Source organism: Chionomys nivalis, chromosome 11, assembly GCF_950005125.1.
Source record: "Chionomys nivalis chromosome 11, mChiNiv1.1, whole genome shotgun sequence".
NCBI lineage: Eukaryota > Metazoa > Chordata > Mammalia > Rodentia > Cricetidae > Chionomys > Chionomys nivalis.
Genome location: NC_080096.1, coordinates 48,085,640 through 48,109,396, shown reverse-complemented (window position 1 = coordinate 48,109,396; position 23,757 = coordinate 48,085,640). Strand labels below are relative to the sequence as shown.

The 23,757-nt window shown below is 37.9% G+C and overlaps 1 protein-coding gene across 7 annotated transcripts in view; it reads right to left on the bottom strand.

Annotated features, from left to right (window-relative positions):
* Dock7 (dedicator of cytokinesis 7) overlaps positions 1–23,757 on the bottom strand; it is a 175,761-nt gene that overhangs the window by 70,003 nt on the left and 82,001 nt on the right. For 6 of the 7 annotated variants that reach the window (XM_057783480.1, XM_057783481.1, XM_057783483.1 and 3 more), the window contains exons 15-22: positions 22,093–22,210; positions 18,801–18,871; positions 15,270–15,408; positions 14,373–14,474; positions 7,306–7,392; positions 5,965–6,196; positions 3,695–3,859; positions 1,607–1,776 (exon numbers count right to left, since the gene is read on the bottom strand). In XM_057783480.1, the coding sequence (XP_057639463.1) occupies positions 1,607–1,776; positions 3,695–3,859; positions 5,965–6,196; positions 7,306–7,392; positions 14,373–14,474; positions 15,270–15,408; positions 18,801–18,871; positions 22,093–22,210 (1,084 nt within the window). Of the gene's footprint in view, positions 1–1,606; positions 1,777–3,694; positions 3,860–5,964; positions 6,197–7,305; positions 7,393–14,372; positions 14,475–15,269; positions 15,409–18,800; positions 18,872–22,092; positions 22,211–23,757 lie in introns of those variants that run through there. The other variant, XM_057783486.1, reaches the window with a different exon arrangement.

The window sequence follows — 23,757 nt, the reverse complement described above, 5'->3', positions numbered from 1 at the left end:
TAATGAGAATGTCTCAAAAGAAAAAAAAATTAATTAAGACAGAATTGAGCTATTACAAGACAAATTTTTATGCTGTGATGACCTTTCTCTAAAAAAGAAATTAGTATATACACACACATATGTATACTAATTTCATATAAATATGTATATATAGACTGTTACTACATTTCATTTAATGACCTATAAAAGAGCAAACCCAATCAATTAATATTGCTACTTGCTCTAAATCTTGGAAGCTATACAACAAATATATAAAGAGTAATTGTTATATGAAGCACAATGTAAGTCCTATAAAAATTAAGGATTTTTTTAAGGTACTATATTGAAGGATATGGTTTCTATAGCCTTTGGACAATAAACATCTGTATTCACAAATGGGTCTCAGTCTACTACAGAACTATACTTTGTGGTATGAGTGCTAAGTACTGCCCCTATTAAACAAGAAACAATTGAGGATATAACAAGATTAAAAATCTTGAGTACTTTTCTTGAGTTTTTTGTTTGTTTGTTTTTAGGCTTGGTTTGATTTGGTTTTTGGAGACAGGGTTTCTCTGTGTAGCAGCCCTGGCTGTCCTGGAACTTGCTTTGTAGATCAGACTGGCTTCAAACTCAAAGAGATCCACCTTCCTCTGCCTCCTGAGTGCTGAGATTAAAAGCATGCACCACCACCACATGGCCTATTTTTGTGTTTTATGCATATAATGGTAATTTTTTTCTGATTGTTTTTGTGTAATAATAATGGAGGCCCTGAATATAGTGTTGGGACTAATTGTGTCCTGGCTTTCAGCTGCTCTTCCCTGTCTAGAGCCTTCTAATTGAAGTTACTAGAAGCTGTGTCTAGCTTAGAGGATCAAAGGATGGGATTTTCACCTGTTGGCCATTGGCTGAAATGTATTTAAGCCTCCATGATGCTATTAAAGGGGGGCTTTTTGGTACCAGTGTTGGAAGGTCCGTGTGTCAGTCTGTCTCTGCATGTGTATTCTCAACCTCCAGCCCCTTACCCGAAGCTCGCGAACTGGGTTCTAGCGCATAGAGCGCAGATGGGTGCTGAGGTGCGCGGCAGTATAGGTGGGTCTTCTATAACCTAGATGGCCTCTCTCTTGTCTAGCATAATTACTAACCATTGTTACATAATCTACCTCTCTAATCCTAGGGCAGTCCACACAGGCTCTAATATCAACCAAGGCCAGAAACTATTCTGGATGCTTTTCTGAAGGAGGAATGCCCACTTGAACTCAATGACAGCCTGTTTCTTGAACACATCAGTCGCACAGGTCCCCCCGCCCCCCAGGTTATAGCATCAAGCTAAGAATTTTTCACATGATTAGATATCAAACAAGTTATAAGTGATGATTTATCCTAACCAAATTTTAGAATTTGGCTGATTTTTTAAATGCACAACGTATAACCCAGTTTATAACAGAGAACATATTTAATAGAAACATGAAAAATATTTACTGATAGAATAGAATATAAACTTCTTGCTTATTTCTAACTCAAGTAAAACAGAAAACAATTCCTTGCTTATTCTGAACTCAAATACATCTTAAAATTAAGAATATATTAAATACTTGAATAACTGTTATAAATGGGTAGCAATGTTTACCTTACTGCCAATAATGGACCGAACTTCATCATCTGGTGACGTGGGAGTACCAGATATATCTGGATTACTGTTGCTAAGGCTTCGTGAACGATTTAAGTTAAGGCTTGCAGGTCTCACTGCAGACCTGGCCATTGTGGCATAATGCACTGATCCTCCCAAACCCCCAGGACCTAGAGATGTAAATAAGGAACACATAATTAATAAGAGAAAACCAGGAAAGGACCAAAAGAAATAATTGAACACTTTACAAAATCCCACAAAAATTATGCATTGCTTTGGTTTCTAAATAAAAATTAACACAAGCTGTCTTTTGAAAAAAACATTGGAAATAAAAACATTCAAGAACCAGTGACAGCTATATGAAGTTCTACTCTGTGACAGCTGATACAACCATATTAATTATGTTAAATCACTCTTTAAAGGTTTCTGTATAATATGAACAAACAAAAAATAAACTGAATAAGAAACACTGCTCCTACTCAAACACAGTAGTGGCAGGACCCAAAATGCAGAAGCTGGCCTTCTCTCCCCTTTTGCCTACACTTCCGGCTCTGCCCTTGATATATGGTCATATATAGGGACATCCAATTTATTACCAACATCACTTAAATGAAAGTATGCTTTTATTTATCTTCATAAGCAATTTGTTAAAAATAACAAAATGGCATCTTTGTTTTACACTCACATAAAACAAACCTAATTCTAAGAGTTTCCTGGGTTATAAAAAAAAGTGAAGAATTCCTTTGTCGAAATAAAATTAAGCATTTTATCTTCTTTCAAACATGTTCCATACAAACAAAAATACTTGGCAATTATATTCAATGATCTATATCTTTTTTTGTATGTGTACACACGTGTGTATACTATAAGTGTTTGTATATGTGTGTTTGTGTGTGCACGCGTGCACACTTGCACAAGTGTGGAAGCCAGATATCAACCTGAACTGTCTTCTTCACTTGCCCATCCCATTAGATTGTGGAGACAGGGTCTCTCAACCTGACATTCACTGATTCCGCAGATTTGTTTTCTTATGGGATTAGAGATGTGCAGACCACGTGTGCCTTAACATGGGTTCTGAGCCCAAACTCAGGTCCTCATGCTTGCATGACAAGCATTTTATGGAGAAAGTCATCTCCCCAGTTCTATCTATGTCTCTGAATTGTAGAATATGTTTTAATGTCTTATTAAAAGTGACACAAATCTGACAACTAATTAATGTGTATACTTTTTCTTAGTTACTGAAGCAAACAAAAAGGCAGATGCAGTAGCATTCTGGGTGTTCTATTCTGGGTATGGCACCATGACTCACATGCTCAGATTCTCAAGTTACATAGCTAAGATCAAGATAGTAAGTAACAGTTCAGGATAAGAGACAAATGCTCATCTTTCAACAGGAACAACAAAAATTCTAGGCTAAAGCTTAAACCAATACCATTGCCAAAAGCTGCAAAGGAGCACGTACCATCATCACCAGGGATGAGTGATTGCTTATACAGCAAACAGATAAGCAGTTTCAAAGGTTAAACAATAAACTAACAAACCAAATGGAAAATCCAAACTCAAACATCCCTCACAAACACCACTATCATCAACATCATATGAAAGACAAGTAACTAATTGAGCCTTTAATATTCAGAAAGCTTATGTTATTTTACTGGTCATGAAGATATTGGGAAATTTTCTAGACAATCATTTTTATGTTAATATAGACCTTATAGGTAGGGTTAACAGAAAATTATTAGTCTACCATGTATCTCCCTAAATGTTCAAATATACACTAAAAATGACAAATAAAATATTCTATTAATTTTAAGAAGAAATGATAAAATGCTTTCAAAGATGGGTGAAGTGATTGTCAATGTTCATTTTCAATTACTATTTAACCAAGCCCTCCAACTCAACTTAAAGCTGTATATATAATGATGCTTTAAAATGAAACATACCCTCAATGACCAACCCTGTGCATGCTCCTTATCAGAGAGGAAATAAATGCCGTGAGCGTAGGACATGCCACAGACTACACAACTACCTCAGTCTTGGCATGAATACATCACGAAGGGCAGTTTAGTACTAACGGGAGTAAAATACCTGGTGATGGTGAGTTAGGGTAAGTATTGGGCAGGCGGAACACATAATAGATATACGATGCGAGAAGGTTGTTTCTCCCATGCTGGTCATGATTTCCTTCTAAGTTTTTGTGAAGTCGATTTATAATTGATGCCATAGCTTCAAAAGATGCTTGCCCTAGATTAACTTTTCAGAAAGAAGAAAATGTTTTAATGCTTTAATGTTCTTAAATTTGCAGTTGCACAAAAAAGAAGGCTCTGTCCTTTTACAAAAGGCTGCAAGTGGAATAAGATACAACAGGGTATAAAAATAGTAGATTGATTTTGGTATTTTGTAATAGTTGACAAAAGTTCTTGAAAACAAAAGGAGAAATAACATATTTTATGAATTCAATGTGAAAATGTATGGGTTAGATTAGTTAAAACTGTTCGACAGATACACATTATCTTGATGTAATACATTTCACACAGAAATCCATCTCATATACAAACTTGAGAATTAACTTCTCATTTTAAAGATGATTCTGAAAATCTAAAGAGCATATATTACTCTTAAAGAAATTTAAAATAACAATGAAAATAAATCATTAAAATCAATAATATGAAAAGGTGACAGTGGGTAAGCAACTTGATTGAAATTACTGAACCTATAAAAGGATTAGAAGGGAAGGGCTAGAAAAACAGAAAGATGCAGAACACTTGAAATGACAAAGAACACACCTACTCCATCTCCATGTTGATACACCTCAAGAACCTTTCAAAAGCAGGGAATTCTGACAGCACATTGGAGAATTAGGTAAACCAAGTAGACATCTGAGTAAGGGTGTCAGTTCTGTGATTTACTTAATCAGGACAGAAAATCATGGACAGATAAATGAAGCCAACTAAGTTTCCTAAAGGTGAAGTCATTGAGTGAAATGGCTATTTACAAGATTAAAGAACAGGTACTGAACTAAAAGGACAGAGAGAGTCTTGAAAGGGTTGGCAGCCTCCTGTCTGCCGTTGAGCTTTCCTTTCTTCCCTCATAGGAGCTGCTCCAAATCAGTAGAATCCTTTTCAAAACCAGCTCCACGGTGAGAGAGATGGCTTAATAGTTAAGAGCTCTGACCACTCTTCCAAAGAACCAGACTCAATTTCCACCACCCACATGGAGGCTCACAACCATCTGTGACTACAGTTCCAGGGGATCTGAGGTCTCCTCTGTCCTCCCTTGGGTACCAGGCACACATGAGGCATGCACGCGCGCGCGCACACACACACACACACACACACTTGATCTGACCCATGAGCTTCCAATGAGTCCCATTTCTCCATCTCCCACTTCCCCATAGTAATGTGGGCATTGCAGACACTCACACCACTTTCACAGTTGCTATGCGCACACCCACTAAAACATACCCGTGTCCCTCCATAGTATGTCTTTAATGGTGAAATGTAGTCACACTGCTTCCATAATTACAGCCAGATCTTTCAAAGGCTAATGTTTGCTATGGAATAATTTTCTGGTTTCAGAAAGTGTGGCAGGAAATTTCTATTATCTCATGTCTCCCGTATCAGCTCTACCTTGTAGCACATTCCTTTCCAGTCTTCACACAACTTCCTAAGAGCTTGTGTCTGTGCATGAATGTGGTTTCTTCTCCTTGAGCAGGACACAAGACACACTCCTATTCATCTCGGAGTTTCTGACTCAACAACTCCCCCCACTTACAAGTGTCCCTAAAAGAACACATATTGTTGTGAACAGACACCTCGTTAGCACCATCAGCTACCAAAAATTTAATAAAAGAGCAGCTTGTATCTTTCGAGCTCAATTTCTTCCCCAGATTTTATTTGGAAAAGGGTGGAAATGAGAAACAATTCTTTTTTCGTAGTACAAAAGAGAATAGAGCGATTCAGAGAAAAGAGAATAGAGCGATTCAGAGAAAAGAACAGAGGGAAGTGTAGAGTGGATACACTGTAAGCTCTATAAGATGCAACAGGATTGTCTATGGACCACTGTTCTTAACAATGAAAACTTAGTAGCAGAGACCAAGCTTTGGACAATGTCTATGAGTATCAGATTCATCATAAGTGCTTAATACATCTTTGGTGATTAACTATTAACTTAATTTGATAGTTTGATTAAAAGTCTATAAAAATACGTTATCATTTTCTGGCACATATAAGTCAGCAGCACCTTCCTACCTCTTCCCACTGCAAACACCACAGAGAGAAATCATGTTTTTTTTTTTTAATTTAAGTTAGAAATGCAAAATTTTAATTTTGTAATTCATCCCAAGTAAACTTAATTACCTATTTGGCCAGCAATCACAGGAGGTCTAACAACTAAAAGTATTAGTTTATCAAGCAGAAGATGAAGAAACCGGACTACTGGTTCCAGCTGTGAGGAATTCAAGGCTGAAATGCTGCTCTTCAGTTCATTTTCTAAGTTATTCTCCATGATCCGCATGTCCCCAATTCGGACTGGGAACATGTGTTCATCCAGAGCATTGACAAGAGCAAAGAATTTGTCAAGGTAAGGATCCTAAAACAAAGAACAAATACAGAGCTAAACAATTCTAACCATGTTAATTACCAAACCCACACGAACTGGAGAACATCAATATTTCATATTAATTGATAATGAAGAAAAACACATACAAGTATATATAAACAATTATTCCAATCTAATATATGCCTTCTTACTTATCATTCTAAAACAGTCATCTCAAATACCATCAGCTACTCAAGGAATGAATCTTTGAGAAGGATGGAGGATGTCATTTTGGAGTTTGATCCTCATGGCAGACACCTTAGTAACCTGCGTCTGTTCCTAACTTACTGTCTCTTAGCTCCTAGTCTACCTTCTTTGTTATATCATGCAAGACAGGAGCTAGATCCTTTCACCCATGCTTCTCCCTCATGAGCTGTAGTCTGTGGGGATGATGACATGAAAGACTCATCCTTATTTTTCTAGTGGAGGCTAGACTGCATGGATGTGCACCACAGCAGTGGCGGCTGCCATGCTCCTATGGCAGGTGCTATGCACCAAGTTTCTCTGACGCCACAGAAGGCTGAGCTCCATGTTCCTACATCAGTATCCTCTCCAGACTCTGTCAGTTGTTAGAAGTTTGCTTCGGACTTCTTGATAATTCTGTCTGCTATTTATCGTTATCATAGAATTATTTTAACATTCATTTAATAGTAAATCATCTTTAATATTTTAACAAGTCTGTATTTTAAGTGGTCTCCATCCAAATTGCTGGTGAATTTGCTTCCTAACTGAACCTTTATGCTGCTATTCAATGTCCCTCCTTTTCACTAACACAGTCCAAAACCTGGAAGAAAGAATCTCTAAAACCTTTCCACCTGAGATACCTGGCCTGTCAGAATTAAAATGAGCCAGCAACAGCTTTGCTACTGTTTTACCATGTACCAGAAATGAAGAGAAAGAAAAAGGTCCCTAATTGTTCAAAATACATCAATGGCATTTAAAGGGTAGATTATTCAGTGGTAGTTAATGAAAAAAATGTCTAAATCTACGATTTTAACTAACATATATTCCTAAAGCCAGGAAAGACAACAGAGCTGACATAAATAACAGGTTCAATTCATTTAAGTGAAATTTGATTATTAAAAAACAGTAAACCTCACTTGTGTATGAATGGATGAAACAGCAACAACTTCAACATTAAATACTCCTTTGTGGTTATCTACCCACTTCATACCAGGTAGAGGAACCTGCAAGAAACCAAGTAGAATAATCACACACTTGCAAATGGATTATGAGCTCATCAAACTAAAGTCTAAACCTAAAGGACTAAAAATCCTGTGAAAATATCTACTTTGATTTATTCTTTGGGAATTCTATACATATATACAATGTATTTTGATTATATCTACCCCCGTTACCTCTTTCCACCTTCCCCTCGGGCCCTTCAATTCAAGTATATATATATATATTGAATTTCTTTTGCTACACACAGCTAAGATCCTGGGTAGAATTAACAAATCGAACATGAAGACTTTGAAAACTGGAATAAAAAACAGATAGGCTGGCAAACTTTGCATACAAGTACTAATAAAGTAAGTTTCTTGTTTCATTTGAGCCTTATATATCCAAGGTTGGGTCTGAGAGAAAGAGACAAAGAGAGAACTCTACTCAATCAGCATTACTGTGAGATGGTGGAACCTAGGCGGCATGTCACTGTGGACATGCTCCAAATATCCCGTGTTTCAGTATCCTCCCCAACTCTTCTGCTTCTGTCCCAAGTAAAGAACTCTGCTCTCCCATCCTTAGAATGCCATGATGTTCTGCCGTCTCATAACTTCAGAGCAGTACAGCCACGCAAACTATAAGACACTGTAATATTTACTTCTTTTATATTCTTTGTTTCAGCTATTTGCCACAATGATGTAAAACTGACCCACTCTACCTTGGGAGTGGTACCCCATGAAAATAATGCTTATGGGTTCATGTATTTAAAGGAAAATAGTTAAGAAATTAAGAAGATGAAGAGTAATAAAGCTAGATTTAAACACACACACACACATTTTAAGAGCTTTAACAATGATTACCAAGTGAATTGAATAAATAGTTTAGTAGAAAAATTAGATTCTTAGTACTGAAGCATAGTTACATATAACTTACATTAAAATCTATTAAAACAGTAAAGTTTAAACTCAATAAACGGGCAAGGGCTTTTGCTCAATGGCGGTACACTTGTTTAGGATGTAAAAAACCCTGGGTACAGGAGCACAGACATGGAAAGCAACAATTAATAAATGGAACCTCCTGAAACTGAAAAGCTTCTGTAAAGCAAAGGACACGGTCAACAAGACAAAACAGCAGTCTACAGAATGGGAAAAGATCTTCACCAACTCTACATTGGATAGAGGACTGATCTCCAAAATATACAAAGAACTCAAGAAACTTGACATCAAAAGAACAAATAATCCAATTTTAAAAACTGGGTATAGATCTAAACAGAGAACTCTCAATAAACAAATCTCAAAGATTTGAAAGATACCTAAGGAAATGCTCAACATCTTTAGCCATCAGAAAAATGCAAATCAAAACAACTCTGAGATTTCATCTTATATCCCTCAGGATCAAAAACACTGATGACAACTTATGCTGGAGAGTATGTAAGATAAGGGGAACACTCCTCCGTTGCTGGTAAGAGTGCAAACTTGTACAACTATTTCGGAAATCAGTATAGCGATATCTCGGAAAATTAGGAAACAATCTACCTCAAGACACAGCAATACCACTTTTGGGTATATACCCAAAGGAGGTTCAATCATACCATAAGGGCATGTGCTCAACTATGTTCATAGCAGCATTATTTGTAATAGCCAGAATTTGGAAACAACCTAGATGTCCCTCAACCAAAAAATAAATAAAGAAAATGTGATACATTTGCACAATGGAGTACTATTCGGTGGTAAAAAACAATGGCATCTTGAAATTTGCAGGCAAATGGATGGATCTAGAAAAAACCATATTGAGTGAGGTAATGTAGACCCAGAAAGACAAATATAATATGTACTCATTCATAAATGACATAAAGTAAAGAAAAACCAGCCTATAATCCACAATCCCAGAGAATTAAGACAACAATGAGGACACTAAGGGAGACATATATGGATCTAAATATGAAGGAGAAAAAGACAAAATCTCCTAAGTAAATTGGGAGCATGGGGATCATGGGAGAGGGTAGAAGGAGAGGGGAAGGAAGGGGGAGCAGAGAAAAATGTATAACACAATAAAAATAATAAAAAGGGGGAGGGGAAAGCCCTGGGCACCACACTCAGCATAGGAAGGCGGGAATGGAAGGGCACAAGCAGGTAGAGAGGCAGGCTCAATCTCAGACCTATGATCCAAGGTATGGTGGTACATGTCTGTACTAGTAAGGCTAAGGCAAAGGGATCACAAGATGACTGAGGACAGCGTGGACTACATATCAAGATCCTGTCTACCCCTACCACAATCAAAGGAATACAGAGGTTTCTGACTCTATGTATAGAGACTCAAAGTGCATTAGACCTTAGCCAGGAAATAGAGTTCAAGCGAAATCAAGAAAATACAAAATCGCAGTAAACAATTATTAAGAGTTTTAAAATCCTTACTTCACTTACTATAAGCACTGAAACTAACACTATATATGATTCCTAAGGGTTTTTTTTTTCGCAAAATTCGTATTCAAAGCATTAGGCATCATTATATTTTCAAGCAGAATTCGTTTTAGTTGTTCTCCACCTCCCTCCCTTGCATTCGCCCTCAATCAGCTCCTTTCTACTTCTGTATGTCTTTCTGTCCACTCCCACACTCCCTCCTGCTCTCCTCACCAATTCTCTTTCCCCTCTGAGGTCTTAAGCTTTAACCTATATTTACTCCCATTAAAATGCACACATACACATATATTCTAAGCTATCTGCATACCAGAGAGAACACTTGGAGCTTATCTTTCTGAGTTTGGCTTATCTTAAGAAATATGCTTTCCAGAGTCTTTATATTAAGGATTTTCCAAGATGGCCTCAAATTCCAGATCCTCCTGCCTCTGCCTCCTTCTGCAAATCCTACAGGCCTGTGCCACCAGAACTAGCACAGCTGTCGGGTGGTCAGTGGTGAGGGTGACCCAACCCTGATGTTATAAGCAAAAGCGAGCAGTCCCCATTATTCGTGAGACATGTGGTATCATGGGCACCCTCCAACCCATAAATGCCAAATGCCTGAGACAGGAGGAGGAGCTGGCCCTGGGGTCATACAGAAGAGCTGGAAGGCTGTCCCTATCTCTCACCAGGTACAGCACTCAGGGACAGTGGCCCCTGTACCTAGCCTGTGTAAGACAATAGAGCTGTCCCTTATGGTACTGGTATAGGAGAGCCAACCCTGAGGCCATGAAAGCAGAACACACACTCCCACCCCCACCCCGCCCCTCATTCATTGTTTCAAGAGGTGAATTAGCCCGGCTGGTGCACCAATCCTACAGCTTGCCCAGAATCAGGGTTATGACCTGGCCCACCCCAACATCCACCCCATCTAGGATCTGCTGGAGCATGTGAAAGGGCCTGTCCTGCAGACCCAAAGCTCCAGGATCTCCACAATACAGGATAACAAAAGAATATACAAGAAGAGGCCCAGTGAGGGCCCAGCATTGATAGTGTAGTGGAAACCAGATGCCTTGGACCAGACTCTTTGCAATGAACACTTACAAGTAAAGATACATGAACAAAGGGGTTGACTGTGTGACCCACCGTATCACACTGCAGCTTCTGTGATGGAGATTCTTCATATTTCCCCTTTTTCTCTTAAATTTTGTTTTATTGGGGGGTTTTGCAGGGGTGGCAGGAGAATGTGAAAGGAGGGGAAAATGAATGGGGATCAAGATACAAGATGTAAAAGACACAGAATAAGTAAAAAGAAAGTTTAAAAAGCAGGATCTATAGTTGTTTATTATCACACTTTTTAAAAGTTTGGCATATCATGAATTCTAGCATACGAGGTAGTAGGTTTTACTATAGCACCTTCATACATATATTCCATTATAGGACTTTTATTCTTATTTTTTAATTTATTATTTATTGTTATAGGTATGGGTATCTGGCTTGCATGCATGTCTGTGCATCATATGTGCACAGTGCCCATGGAGGCCAGAAGAGCGTCTGATCCCCTGGGACAACAGTTAACTGGCATGTGGGTGCTGAGAATCATTCTGGGTCCTTTGGAAGAGAGCCACCGCTCTTAACCACTGATCAATCTATTGCTCCAATTCCAGAACTTTTATTCTTGATTCTCAGTTCAGGTATCACTTACCCACACTACGCACTATTAGCATGTTCTTATATGAACACACGTACTATAGCTCCTACAAGAAAACCATTGGCTGTCCTTCAGAAACTGATCATGCACATGCAAATTATCTAGTACAAATAAATTCATAATTTCCGCCAAAATACACTTTCTTATAAAAAACTTCCTTTGAAATAGGCTTTGTCTAAAACAATAGCAAAAAAAAAAAAAGAGTACAAGGTATTTACTCTTAGGACAAAGGCCATGCTTCTGCATAACAGAGCCATATAAACAGCCAGCTGGGAGTAGAAAGCATGTACTTTTGCCATTGATTGTTCATGTTTATCTGTTTCTTGTCTGTACAAGATAGCTTTCATGAGGGTAGGATTCCTGTATTTGCAATGGTACTGAAGTCAGTGGGTGAGCATCTCTGAAATGAACACAGCAAGGTCTTAATAACAATGTCCTTTGCTTTACAGAAGCTTCTTAGTTTCAGGAGGTCCCATTTATTCAATGTTGCTCTTGTCTGTGCTACGGGGGTTATATGTAGGAAGTGGTCTCCTGTGCCCCTGTGCTGCAGTCTACTTCCCACTTTCTCCTCTATCAGGTTCAGTGTGGTTGGATTTATATTGAGGTCTTTAATCCATTTGGACTTGAGTTTTGTGCATGGTGATAGATACAGATCTATTTTCATTCTTCTACAGGTTGACATCCAATTATGTCAGCACCATTTATTGAAGATGCTTTCTTTCTCCCATTGTATACTTTTAGCTCCTTTGTCAAAAATCAGGTGTTCATAGGTTTGTGGGTTAATATCCAGGTCTTCGATTCGATTCCATTGGTCAACATCTCTGTTTTCATTATTGTAGCTCTGTAATAGAGTTTGAAGTCAGGTACGGTAATGCCTCTGGAAGTTCCTTTATTGTACAGGATTGTGTTGGCTATCCTGTGTTTTCTGTTTTTCCATATAAAGTTGATTATTGTTCTCTCAAGGTCTGTGAAGAATTTTGTTGGGATTTTGATAGGGATTACGTTGAATGTATAGATTGCCTTTGATAGAACTGCCATTTTTACTATGTTGATCCTACCCATCCAAGAGCATGGGAGATCCTTCCATTTTCTGGAGTCCTCTTCAATTTCTTTCTTCAAAGCCTTAAAGTTCTTGTCAAATAGATCGTTCACTTCCTTGGTTAGTGTAACCCCAAGATACTTTATGAATCAGTGTGGCGGTTTCTCAGGAAATTGGGAATCAGTCTACCTCAGGATCCAGCAATATCACTCTTGGGAATATACCCAAGAGATGCCCAAAATACTACAAAAGCATTTGTTCAACGATGTTCATAGCAGCATTATTTGTAATAGCAAGAACCTGGAAACAACCTAGATGCCCCTCAATGGAAGAATGGATAAAGAAAGTGTGGAATATATACACATTAGAGTACTACTCAGCAGTAAAAACCAATGACATCTTGAATTTTGCATGCAAATGGATGGAAATAGAAAACACTATCCTCAGTGAGATAACCCAGACCCAAAAAGATGAATATGGTATGTACTCACTCATTAATGGACTCTAGCCATAAACAAAGGACATTAAGCCTATAGTTCGCAAGCCTAGAGAAGCCAAATAACAAGGTGAACCCAACGAAAAACATATATAGAGATCCTCCTGGAAATTGGAAGCAAACAAGATCGCCGGGCAAAAGTTGGGAGCATGGGGTGGGGGTAGGTGTTGGGTGGGAATGGGAGAAGGGGGGAGGGGGAGAGAGAAGGGAGAAGGGCGTGGATTGTGGAGACCTTGGGAGAGTGGGATAGTTGAGATGGAGGAAGGGCAGATGTAGGTGCAGGGAAGAAGATATCTTAATTAAGGGAGCCATTTTACGGTTGGCAAGAGACTTGGCTCTAGAGGGGATTCCAGGTGTCCACGGGGATGTCCCCAGCTAGATCCTTGAGCAGCAGAGGAGAGGGTGCCTGAACTGGCCCTTGCCCCACTATCACACTGGTGATTATCTCAAATATCACCATAGAATCTTCGTCAGACGATGGATGGAGATAGAGACAGAGACCCTCACCAGAGCAACGGACTGAGCTCCCAAGGTCCAGTTAAAGAGCAGAAGGAGGGAAAAGATGAGCAAGGAAGTCAGGACCACAGGGGTTGGTCCACCTACTGAGACAGTATGCCTGTTCTAATGGGAGCTCACCACATCCAGCTGGATCGGGACTGAACGAGCATGTGATCAAACCGGACTCTCTAAATGTGGCTGACAATGGGGGCTGACTGAGAAGCCATTGATAAAGGCACTGGGACTTGTTTCTACTGTATGTACCAGCTTTTTGGGACCCTAGTCTATTTGGATGCAAAGCTTCCAAGGCCTGGAGGTAGAGAAGGGCCTTGGACTTCCTACAGGGCAGGATTCCTAGCCCTCTCTTAAGGAGGGAGAGGGATGGAGGAGGGTAAGTGGGGGTACGGGACAAGAATGGGAGGAGGGGAGGAAGTGTAAATTTTTGAATGGAAAAAAAAATAAATAAAAATAAAAAAATAAAATGACAGGGTCCTTCTAAAAAAATTAACAAATGATTGAGGATGATACCAATGTTTACTTCTGGCCTAGCTACATACAAATACATGTACATACAAATATACCACACATATATGCACTATGCATCCTGGGCTAGCTTCAAACCTGTGTCAATCCTCCTGTATCAGGAGGATTAAGAGTTAGCTTGCGACCACATCTAGCTAAAAGTGTCAACGTTTTAGAAAGAAAAATTGCTAATTATCAACGAAAAAAACATTGCTTCATTACATATGTTCACACAGGAAAAAACAGCAAAGTTTTGTTTGGTAAGCATCGTGATGTTTGTTTGGTTCTTTTATCTTTTTTTATTTCAGTCTGGAGACCTGAACAAGCAGAGATGCACTGACCTCAGGAGAGAGCACTGAATAAGCCTGGGGTGGTTTCTCCAATGAGACCGGTAGGCAGAACTGCCCAGTCTTCAGCCGTCCATTCTGCAGCATAGGTATCCACTTTAAACGAAAAGAGACACTGTGTTTCAGAAATCACTGTGTGGACAGTCTGCTTTAAGAGTGTGACACAACCCAAATTTCTCACATATCAACAATCCATTTCTCTGGTGGTATTTAATTAATGAAGATTCCCAAACTATGACTATTTTAACATGCAATATTTAGTATGGGGCCTTATTATCCAAGGAAGAATCAGTTCTAGAAAAGGCTACAAAATGAATCAATTTAAAAACAGTAGTTGTAAGGTATATAGAGAAACCCATGAATGCTAGGGGGAAAGTAAGAACATAATTTATTTCCTTACAGTGACTATAATTCTTGTCTCAAACATAAGAGACAAAATTACTGAATCAACTATGAATTCCATTTTTTGAGCTGGATAAATTACATAATAAAATTGCGTGATGACACCTCATGCTGGCTTTCACTGTGCTTTAACCTTGGCAATTTAACCATAATTAAAAAAAAAATGTCCAAAGGCTTTAATTTCTTGTTTATGGGTTTTTTATATTTGTCTTCATTCAAATCATTCTATTAAATCTATTATGTCTATACTGCATTGTTAGGAAAACACTCCGACTCAGAAAACGATCACGTAAACCTTTATGACGTTAACTAGCTAAGGACACCGTGAGCATCTGTGATGGGGACGCTTCCTTACAAGTGTGAGTTTAGGCATTACAGATAATCAAACAGGCAATACTCAAACAACAGAAAAATCCACTGAATACTAAATTTATAAATGTTTTATTATGCATAAGATTCCTTACTATAAACATTAACAGAAAGGCTTACTGTGTATCCGACTGGGGTCTCTAGAGGTGTGTTCTGTTTCTGCTGACAGCTAACATGATAAAAGGTAAAGAGCAAGTGGTGATGGTCAGTTAAAGTGGCGGGGAGTTTAACCTTGACTTCTTCATGGAAATCAGGAGACCTTCGTGCAAAGAAATCAAAGAAAAACAAAAAATCAATAGTCAATAATTTGTTCAAATGAATAATTATTACATTTGCTTATCTGAATGATCTTAAGATTAACTTTTAGGTTCATGCATTATTTTTCTTCTACTCCAGGATATTTTTTTATTGTTCTTAATTTCTAAATAATTAACTTCTCCTTCCAGATGAGGGAGCTAACACTGTTTCTGAAGTTGTTCATCACATTTTCATTAATAAGCTAAGGCACCCTACCATTAGAGAATTCATTAATAATCACTGCCTAGGTGCTGCGATCTTCTCATGCTGGTGCTGTACTACATTTATGAACCAAATCTGGCACGCACTGCACAGAAAAGTCAAAGGAGTATTGCAGGTATACACTTTCAAGCCATATCACAGGAAAACACCTCCCTTTTGTAGGAGTACAATCACCCTTTGGGAGGGGGTATCTTTAAAGATACCTTAACACTATAAAGTTAGGCTCTCTGTGGAATGTTTTTTCTCAAATGTTCCATCGTGAAAGGAGTAAATGTTAGCAAACAGACTACCGCTGACACAAGAAAACAAAGAAAGTCACAATCAGAGAAAGTCCACAAATTGTACTTATCCAACAGCATAAAAGTGCTCCTAACCATTACACTGATACAGAGAATGCCATGCTGGATGGTCCTGATGCTTCATCTCAACAGGAAGGGTGTGGTCTCAAGGGGCACTTTAATAGAATCATGGTTGTTGTTTTTTTTTCATAAAACAAATAAAAAGCAAAGAACTCAGTGGAGGTATCTCAATTATCCATTCTTGGCATCTTTCCGAATTATATTAATGGAAATACAGCTAAGTCACATGGTTCCAGACACCTTTAAAATGGAGGTTGTCCTTCCTGTAAGGTAATTTCTGCCTCAGATACCAATCAGCCAATTTTCTTCCTGTCCAAATAAAGCTCAAAACTACATTAACAGGTGTGGATTTGATCACAGATATATTAAGTGGAACAAGGACTTAATTAATGATAACAAGAAACAGCTAATGCTAGCTGAAAATCTGATGACTGGCTGAACATTTTTAAAGGTGTGTATCTTATTACTAAGTTCACCAATCATTAATGAAATATAAAAACTTAATTTATAAGCAATATCAGACGATATTGTCATTTTAATTCCACTAGTACTTAATAATAATAATAATGACCCAATCAAACTGAGAAACTTTCATAAATCGTTATTTTTATAGAAATATATCTCCTGGTATATGGTGTTTGGGTTAATTTCTTTGTGAAATCACATTATAAGCATCTGTAGGAATTACTGATGGTTTCTCATATTTATGCTACATGTTTTTTTGTGGTTGTTTTAAAGATACGACAACAATACCCTTAAAGTTGTATGACTTAGTAGGAATATGAACGGACACAGATGTCAGAAGGTAAAACAAGGGTTGGCAAACGGTGACAGGCCAAGCCCAGTCCATTACCTGTTCTACAGAGACTGAAGATAATGAATGGGCTTCCTATTTTTAAATGGTTTTCAAGAATCAAAATAATAACAATAATCATATATTTCTTAATATGAAATTCAAATTTAAGTGTTCATAATAAAGTTTTATTAGGACACAAACACACCATGTTACTGTAACATTCTTACTGACTATGGTGCTTTTGTCCTATAGTGGCAGAATTCATAGGCTGCAAGAGATATGGTATGTGGCCATAGGCTTAGAACATATACTGCCGAGTCCTTTGTAGAAAATGTTTGCTAACTCTTGATATAAAGTACATAAGGTTAACGCTTCAAGAACAAAGTTAAACAAATTATTTCAAGTTTGAGATCAGAATAAGATATTTGATACAGGCCTTAAAACTATATAGAGTTTAGTAAACAGTTCTAAGAAAGGTCCAGAAACAGATGGCACAAAAGGCAGAAAGAAGAGTTTTAAGTCTTAAAATCAGAGAACAGAAGTAAAAGGTAAAAGATGTTTAATTCTGAACCAGAAAAATAGTGGTATCATCATTGAAAATAAGAGAGTCATGAAGACAAACATGGAAACCAAGAAGGGAGGACACAAAAACCAGTGTCTTGTCCATCAGTGAAAAGATGCTTGAGTACAAATGGTCAGGACTAGAAAGGATTTGGAAGCGCTCTGTATAAATGCTCAAGTAGAAGTGCTGTCACTGAATGGAGCAGAAAGACACAGATAGGATCACTCAAGAGGAGTCTAGAGAGACTAAGAATTATGAGCAAAGTTTTAGTATTTTGTGGGAACTGCCTATACTTTAAGAAAAATCATTAGAGATAGAAAATCTCAAGAAGCAGACAGAAACTGAAATGTGTACCAGAGAGAGATGAGAAGGAAGGAAGGAGAGCACGAAAGCAAGTGTCATATAAAGCACCAGGGACAGACCAGCATTTGCTCTGCGTGAAGATGAGCTTCACTCTGAGTAATAGATGGCGCCATAAAACAACTGCGATGGGCAAGAGGCAGGAGCTGACCCATATTCGGAAGAAGTGGAACAAGACTAGGAGCAGATGTGAGTGAGTCACACTGAGCAGGACAGGGGCCACTGCTACTGCTGACAGAGAAGGAGAGGCAAACAAGTGCAGAGATAATCTGAGGCAGTGAACAGAGAAGTTACGTTGGGCATAAATGTCAAAAATATATCTCAAGTTTGACATCCATAATCAGTAAGCCAGAAATGCAGAAGAAAGATAAGCTGCAGGCAACCCCCGCAGCTACTGGCTCGAGAGAGAAAAAGTACAAAATAAAACCAGATCAAGATGATCACAAGAAGACTGTAAAAAAGAGGCTAACAGGAGATAAACAAATGACTGTAGCCCCAACATGAGATACAACAGCACAGCTCTGCAACAGCCAACCCAGCAGGACAATTTCGTGATTTCCTTCTTAACTACATTCAATAACCACCCACCCACCCACCCCCCAAAACACACACAGAAAAAAGAAAATAAAAGCTCTCCAAGGTTAGCAATTTCCTATAGAAGTAAAACTGGAGAGCCACTAAACCAAAGGATGGAGGGATGTTGAACACATCACTACTTCAATGGGCTTGAACACAGTAGAGCTCAACAAAATGAAAAAGTGTCTGGGAAAAATAATAGTCAAAGATCAAAGAATCAGAGGCCAAAATATTAATCAATAACCCTACAGGAAGAAATAGAATTTTTTAAAAGATGCTTTTATTTGTTTATAAAGCATTACATTAGAGACTTCTGCAAAGAAGAACTGTGAATCTACAGACAGAAAATTGTCATTGTGATGTCAGCTGTGAATTTGGCACATTCAGTGCAGCAAAGCATTTGGTAAACATACTAATGTGAGTGCTAACAATGCCACTAAGAAGTGAGTAACTTTGAAAGAAATATTGTAATTCAGTACCTGTTATGATATACTACGGCTGTATAGGCTTCCTTTGAAAACTCTGAACAGCTAGATTTACCAAAGATTACCTGTAACAAATAACAGCATGTTGAAACTTGGTTGTAATAAATGCTGGATGTTTCATATCTATGTAAGAATTTGTATGCTTTAATAACTACTTGAGAAAATGGGCTAAAATGGCCCAGTGAAGAACAATGTGCCTACTTAACGATCTTTAAAAGCTTAGCTGCTCAACTACAGATTTCTTTTCAGTGATAGACCCATCTGACATTCAACCATTCAGAAAGCTTCTATAATTATATCTCTATCTACTGAGTAATAAGATACATTTTTGTCCTCTTCCCCTCCCCCACTTTTTGAGACAGGGCTTCAGTAACCAAGGGTGGCCTTGAACCCCACACGTAGTTGAGGATGGCTTTGACGCTAGTGCTGGGATTTTCGGCTTGTGCCACCACACCTAGCTTTATGCACCCCGGCTTCATGCATGCTAGACAAGGTTTCTAACAACTGAACCACAGCATCAGCCCTCTTTCCTTTTTCTTAAAAAAACTAAATATTCTGGGTATAAGATATCATTTTGAATTTATAATAAGAAAATTACCAAAGCATGGTGGCATAAATATACTTTACAGAGTGGTGGTAAAACATGAGAAGCATTCTCACGGTCAAATACGAGTTCTTTATGAATGATATAAAAGACTTTTAGGTCATGCTGTTTATCGTTTACATCTTGTACAGCCTGCACGGTACTTCATAAAGGACGTGCTCCATTTTGGACTTGTGTATTGTATTATTTTTAAAATTCACCACATTAAAAAAATGTAGGGTACATACACAGAAATCTTAGTGGTAAAACTACTGAGCCAGGAACACAGATTAATTAAGGACTGTGTCAATGTCACTGGTGTGACTACTATTAACAGTACAGTCAAGAAGCGCCACAGACTGAGCGCTGTAAATCTGGCTATCTTTACACATGCAGGTCAGTACATGTCTATCATCAAATGGAAACAATTCAGTTTATTCCTTCTGTAAAGGAGGTAATCAGCGTTTGTTTCTTTTTCTGACATTTCAAGCCGGTGCTTCTATTTTAAAGGAACAACAAATACAGTAATATTTACTCCTTTTGATAATGTTCCAATTCCTTAGTATGTTTCTTCTTATTTCATTCTTACTTTAATTTGAGATGGGATCCTACTATGTAGCCAAGGTTGGACTTGAATTTGATATGTAGCTCAGGCTGGTTTTAAACTCTTGCTCTTCCCATATCAGAACTCCCAAGTATTGGGATTAAAGACATGTACGATCAAACCTAGTTACCTTAATATACTTTTATAAAATTTTATTTTAGTGCCATAATTACAAACTTTTACAGTTTTGTCATTCTAACAATAATATAATCAAAAATTTATATGAAGATCCCCTGAATAGTCATATTTCAAAAACATAAACATATACATTATGCCCATACATATATACATATATTTTCATAGCATCCATTTACACTAACATAAAAAATTATATTTACATATAAATAATAATGTACAGATGAAAGGAACACAGCACCTATTTCCTTTAGAAGCTATCTCTTTTCACAAAGCAAAATATTTATCTATGCAACAAGAACAGAACAAAGTATGTTCCATTGTGATCATTGGCATGTATTTTAGTCCCTGGGCAACAAAGGTTGAGCAATAATTAAGAGGCAAGCACTATGATAAGCATCAAGATACAGATATAAATAAGACAAGGTCCCTGCCCTCAAGGAGCTCACAATCTAGTGCATACAATGAATAACCATGCAACCATACTATGAAAGAAAATGCTGTAACATCAGAAAGGGAGGGGTCTAACTGCCAGTGCAGGTGGGATGTACCCATTGCTATGTGGAAGAAGCCAGAAATATGTTAAGACACAGAACACGATAAGTAAACAATGCAATATTCTTTGACATAAACAACATCTTTCATAAAGCTCAAACACACAATTCATATAGGGTATCTGCTTTTACAGTATATTACCTCGATTAAAACACATTTATTAATTTAGCAGAAATAAGGATCTAATAAAGAACGAAATGTTAATTTCAAGCCTTAGAAATAAATTCCATACCTATTCAATAAATATTTATTCAACTCAACATGTTATATGTAAAGATCTAAAAGAACAGGCACAAGAGAATACAAAGATGAATAATTTGTGTACACTGATGACAAGGAGATCTACAAGTGGATACAACTGAGGCATCAGGAAAGAAGAAAAATCTAAAGAACTTAATTAAAAGACAGATTTGGAAGGATAACATAAGGCCCATGAACAATGCACCCATGCTCAGCTAAGCATTCTCATTACACCAACATTGTCTGAGGCTAAATCTGCCATAGCATCTGTTTCCAACTTCAATGGCCCCAATTCATTAGCAATGGCAATTCTGGTAGTCCAGAATCACTGCAGGCTAGCCACAAAAGACTCCTAACTAGTCTATATCTCCCTGACTCCCGGCTGGCTTCACCGTACTCATCGTTCTCAGGGAGCAGGGCCTTCCTCACTCCAGTCTCCTGATGTACTGCCATTACCATTTCTCTCTACAACAGGAGCCTCTTCATAAGCTGCGCGCTTGTCGTCTGTTAGTCATTCTCTCCCACCTTTTCATTTGACTCTATCTGGCTTCCAATAACACACATCAGAATTCCCAACATTTGGTAAAAATTTTAATCACTTGATAAGAAATTTTTAAATTACTACTTAGTTTAAAAGCCAAAGAGGTGAGTTAATGACAGTGAGATTCAGCCTGGGCAGTGGGAGTTTTACCTACTTCCTAGATGGATCTAATGTGTACCCAAGATGGTCAGTTTTCTTGACAAAGTTGAAAAGAGCCACATATTTTATCTCCAGGATCCATCTGCAAATGACTACAGCACCTCCTACCTCCCTCACCTGCCAATCATTCTGGGGGGCGGGTCACTGAGGAAAATCAGATCACAAGAGACAAAAGAAAGTTACCTGTTCTCTGAGAGCAATTCCTAGTTCTCTCACTGCAGTACATTCTCTAGCTTATAGATTTATTCATCTTTGCATCTCTAGGAGTGCTTAACATAAGCCAAGTACTCATAAATAATTAGAATTAAGCATATTACTATATTAAGGAAGTTTCACAGTTAGGAATTTGGTTTAAGAGATCACATTAAATTCCAGTTTACAGCTACCAGTCAGTGATACAAGACAAACCAAAACCTTCAGCTATTTCAATAAAGTATGAAAAAGAAAAACAATAAAGAATGTTTCTTACCGGCATTGCATTACTTGGATCTTCTCCATACATAAACTGGACTTTGACTGTGATGTTTCTGGCAGAACCTTGACGATTGGCAAAATTAAGACTTTGAGGGTAAATGTAGAGAAGATTTCTGTAAAACCAAAAAGTGTAAGTTATATCGAGTGCATATCTAATACTACTGTGTGCAGAACTTATAGTGAGTACTTACCTGAGACTACTGTACGTCTTTCACTAAATACCACAAAAGAAACATGCCAAAATACACAATTACTATTTACCAATGCCTCTGCTATTTTCATGTATGTGATCCCTAAAACAACATTCAAATACACAGCTATCAAATATACCTAGATTTTACAGACAAATTTAAACCCAGAAAGTTAACTGTTTTTCATATGCAATGGTTAAACATCAAAGCGGTAGACAGATAATAAACCAGCCAGACTACAAACATTCTTTTTCCTGTATAAGAAGCTTCTGAGAATTAAGTATTAGCCAAAACATTATCAAGAATTTAAGACAGTTCTAATTCTATTTATCTCCTCCAAACAGACACAAACAAGACAGACTTCACAGTGTTTTTGATATGAATCTGATCAAGATCTTTTGAAGAACAAATTGACACATTATCAATCAAAACTATATTAAAGAAACTGGAGTAATGGCTCATCAGTAAAGTGCTGGTCATGCAAACAAGAGGACCTCAGTTCAAGCTCCAGAACCCACCAAAAGGTGGAGACATGCCTGGAATACAGGGCAGGCAGAGACAGGAGGCCCTCAGGGGCTGGCCATTCTATCATTTGAGCCCCAGGTTCAGTGTGAAATCCTGTCTCAAAAAGTAAGTTAGACATCAAATGATGACGACACCCAAAGTGACCTCTGGCCTCCACATGCGAGGACATATACATGTGCACGCACGCACGCGCACACACACACACACACACACACTCGAGCATGTACAAGCATATACAAACAAATATATATGTACATATATATGTATGTATGTATGTATATTATAATACAAAAGATACAACCGCCAGGTAGTTACTATAAAATTATTATAATCTACCTGATGTGTATTAGCTATCTTTCCAGCTCATAACTGTACATCTTATACAATTTAATAGTTCCTGCTGTCAACATAAAGATGAAAAACCAAAGTCACATGAATAAAGGGCTAAAAAATGAAAGTTATTTTATGTGAAGACCACCACTTAGGGCTGATGATCAAAATTTTAATAACAATAAGACCCTGAAAACCAACTGATAGGGTAATGGAAACAGGTCTAAGGTTTTTAGGGAGCAATATGGCAGTATATAACTTCATTTTTTCCCCCTGAACAGGGTTTCTCTGTAGCTTTGGATCCTGTCCTGGAACTCTCTCTGTAGACCAGGCTGGCCTCCAACTCACAGAAATCCACCTCCTGAGTGCTGGGATTAAAGGTATGTACCACCACTGGCCAGCACTAGTATATAACTTTTTAATGAACATATCTTTTTTAAAGATTTATTTATTATGTACACAGTGTTCTGTCTGTGTGTATATCTGCATGGTAGAAGAGGACACCAGATCTCATTATAGATGGTTGAGAGCTACCATGTGGTTGCTGGGATTTGAACTCAGGACCTCTGAAGAGCAGCCTGTGCTCTTAACTTCTAAGCCTTCACTTTTATAAA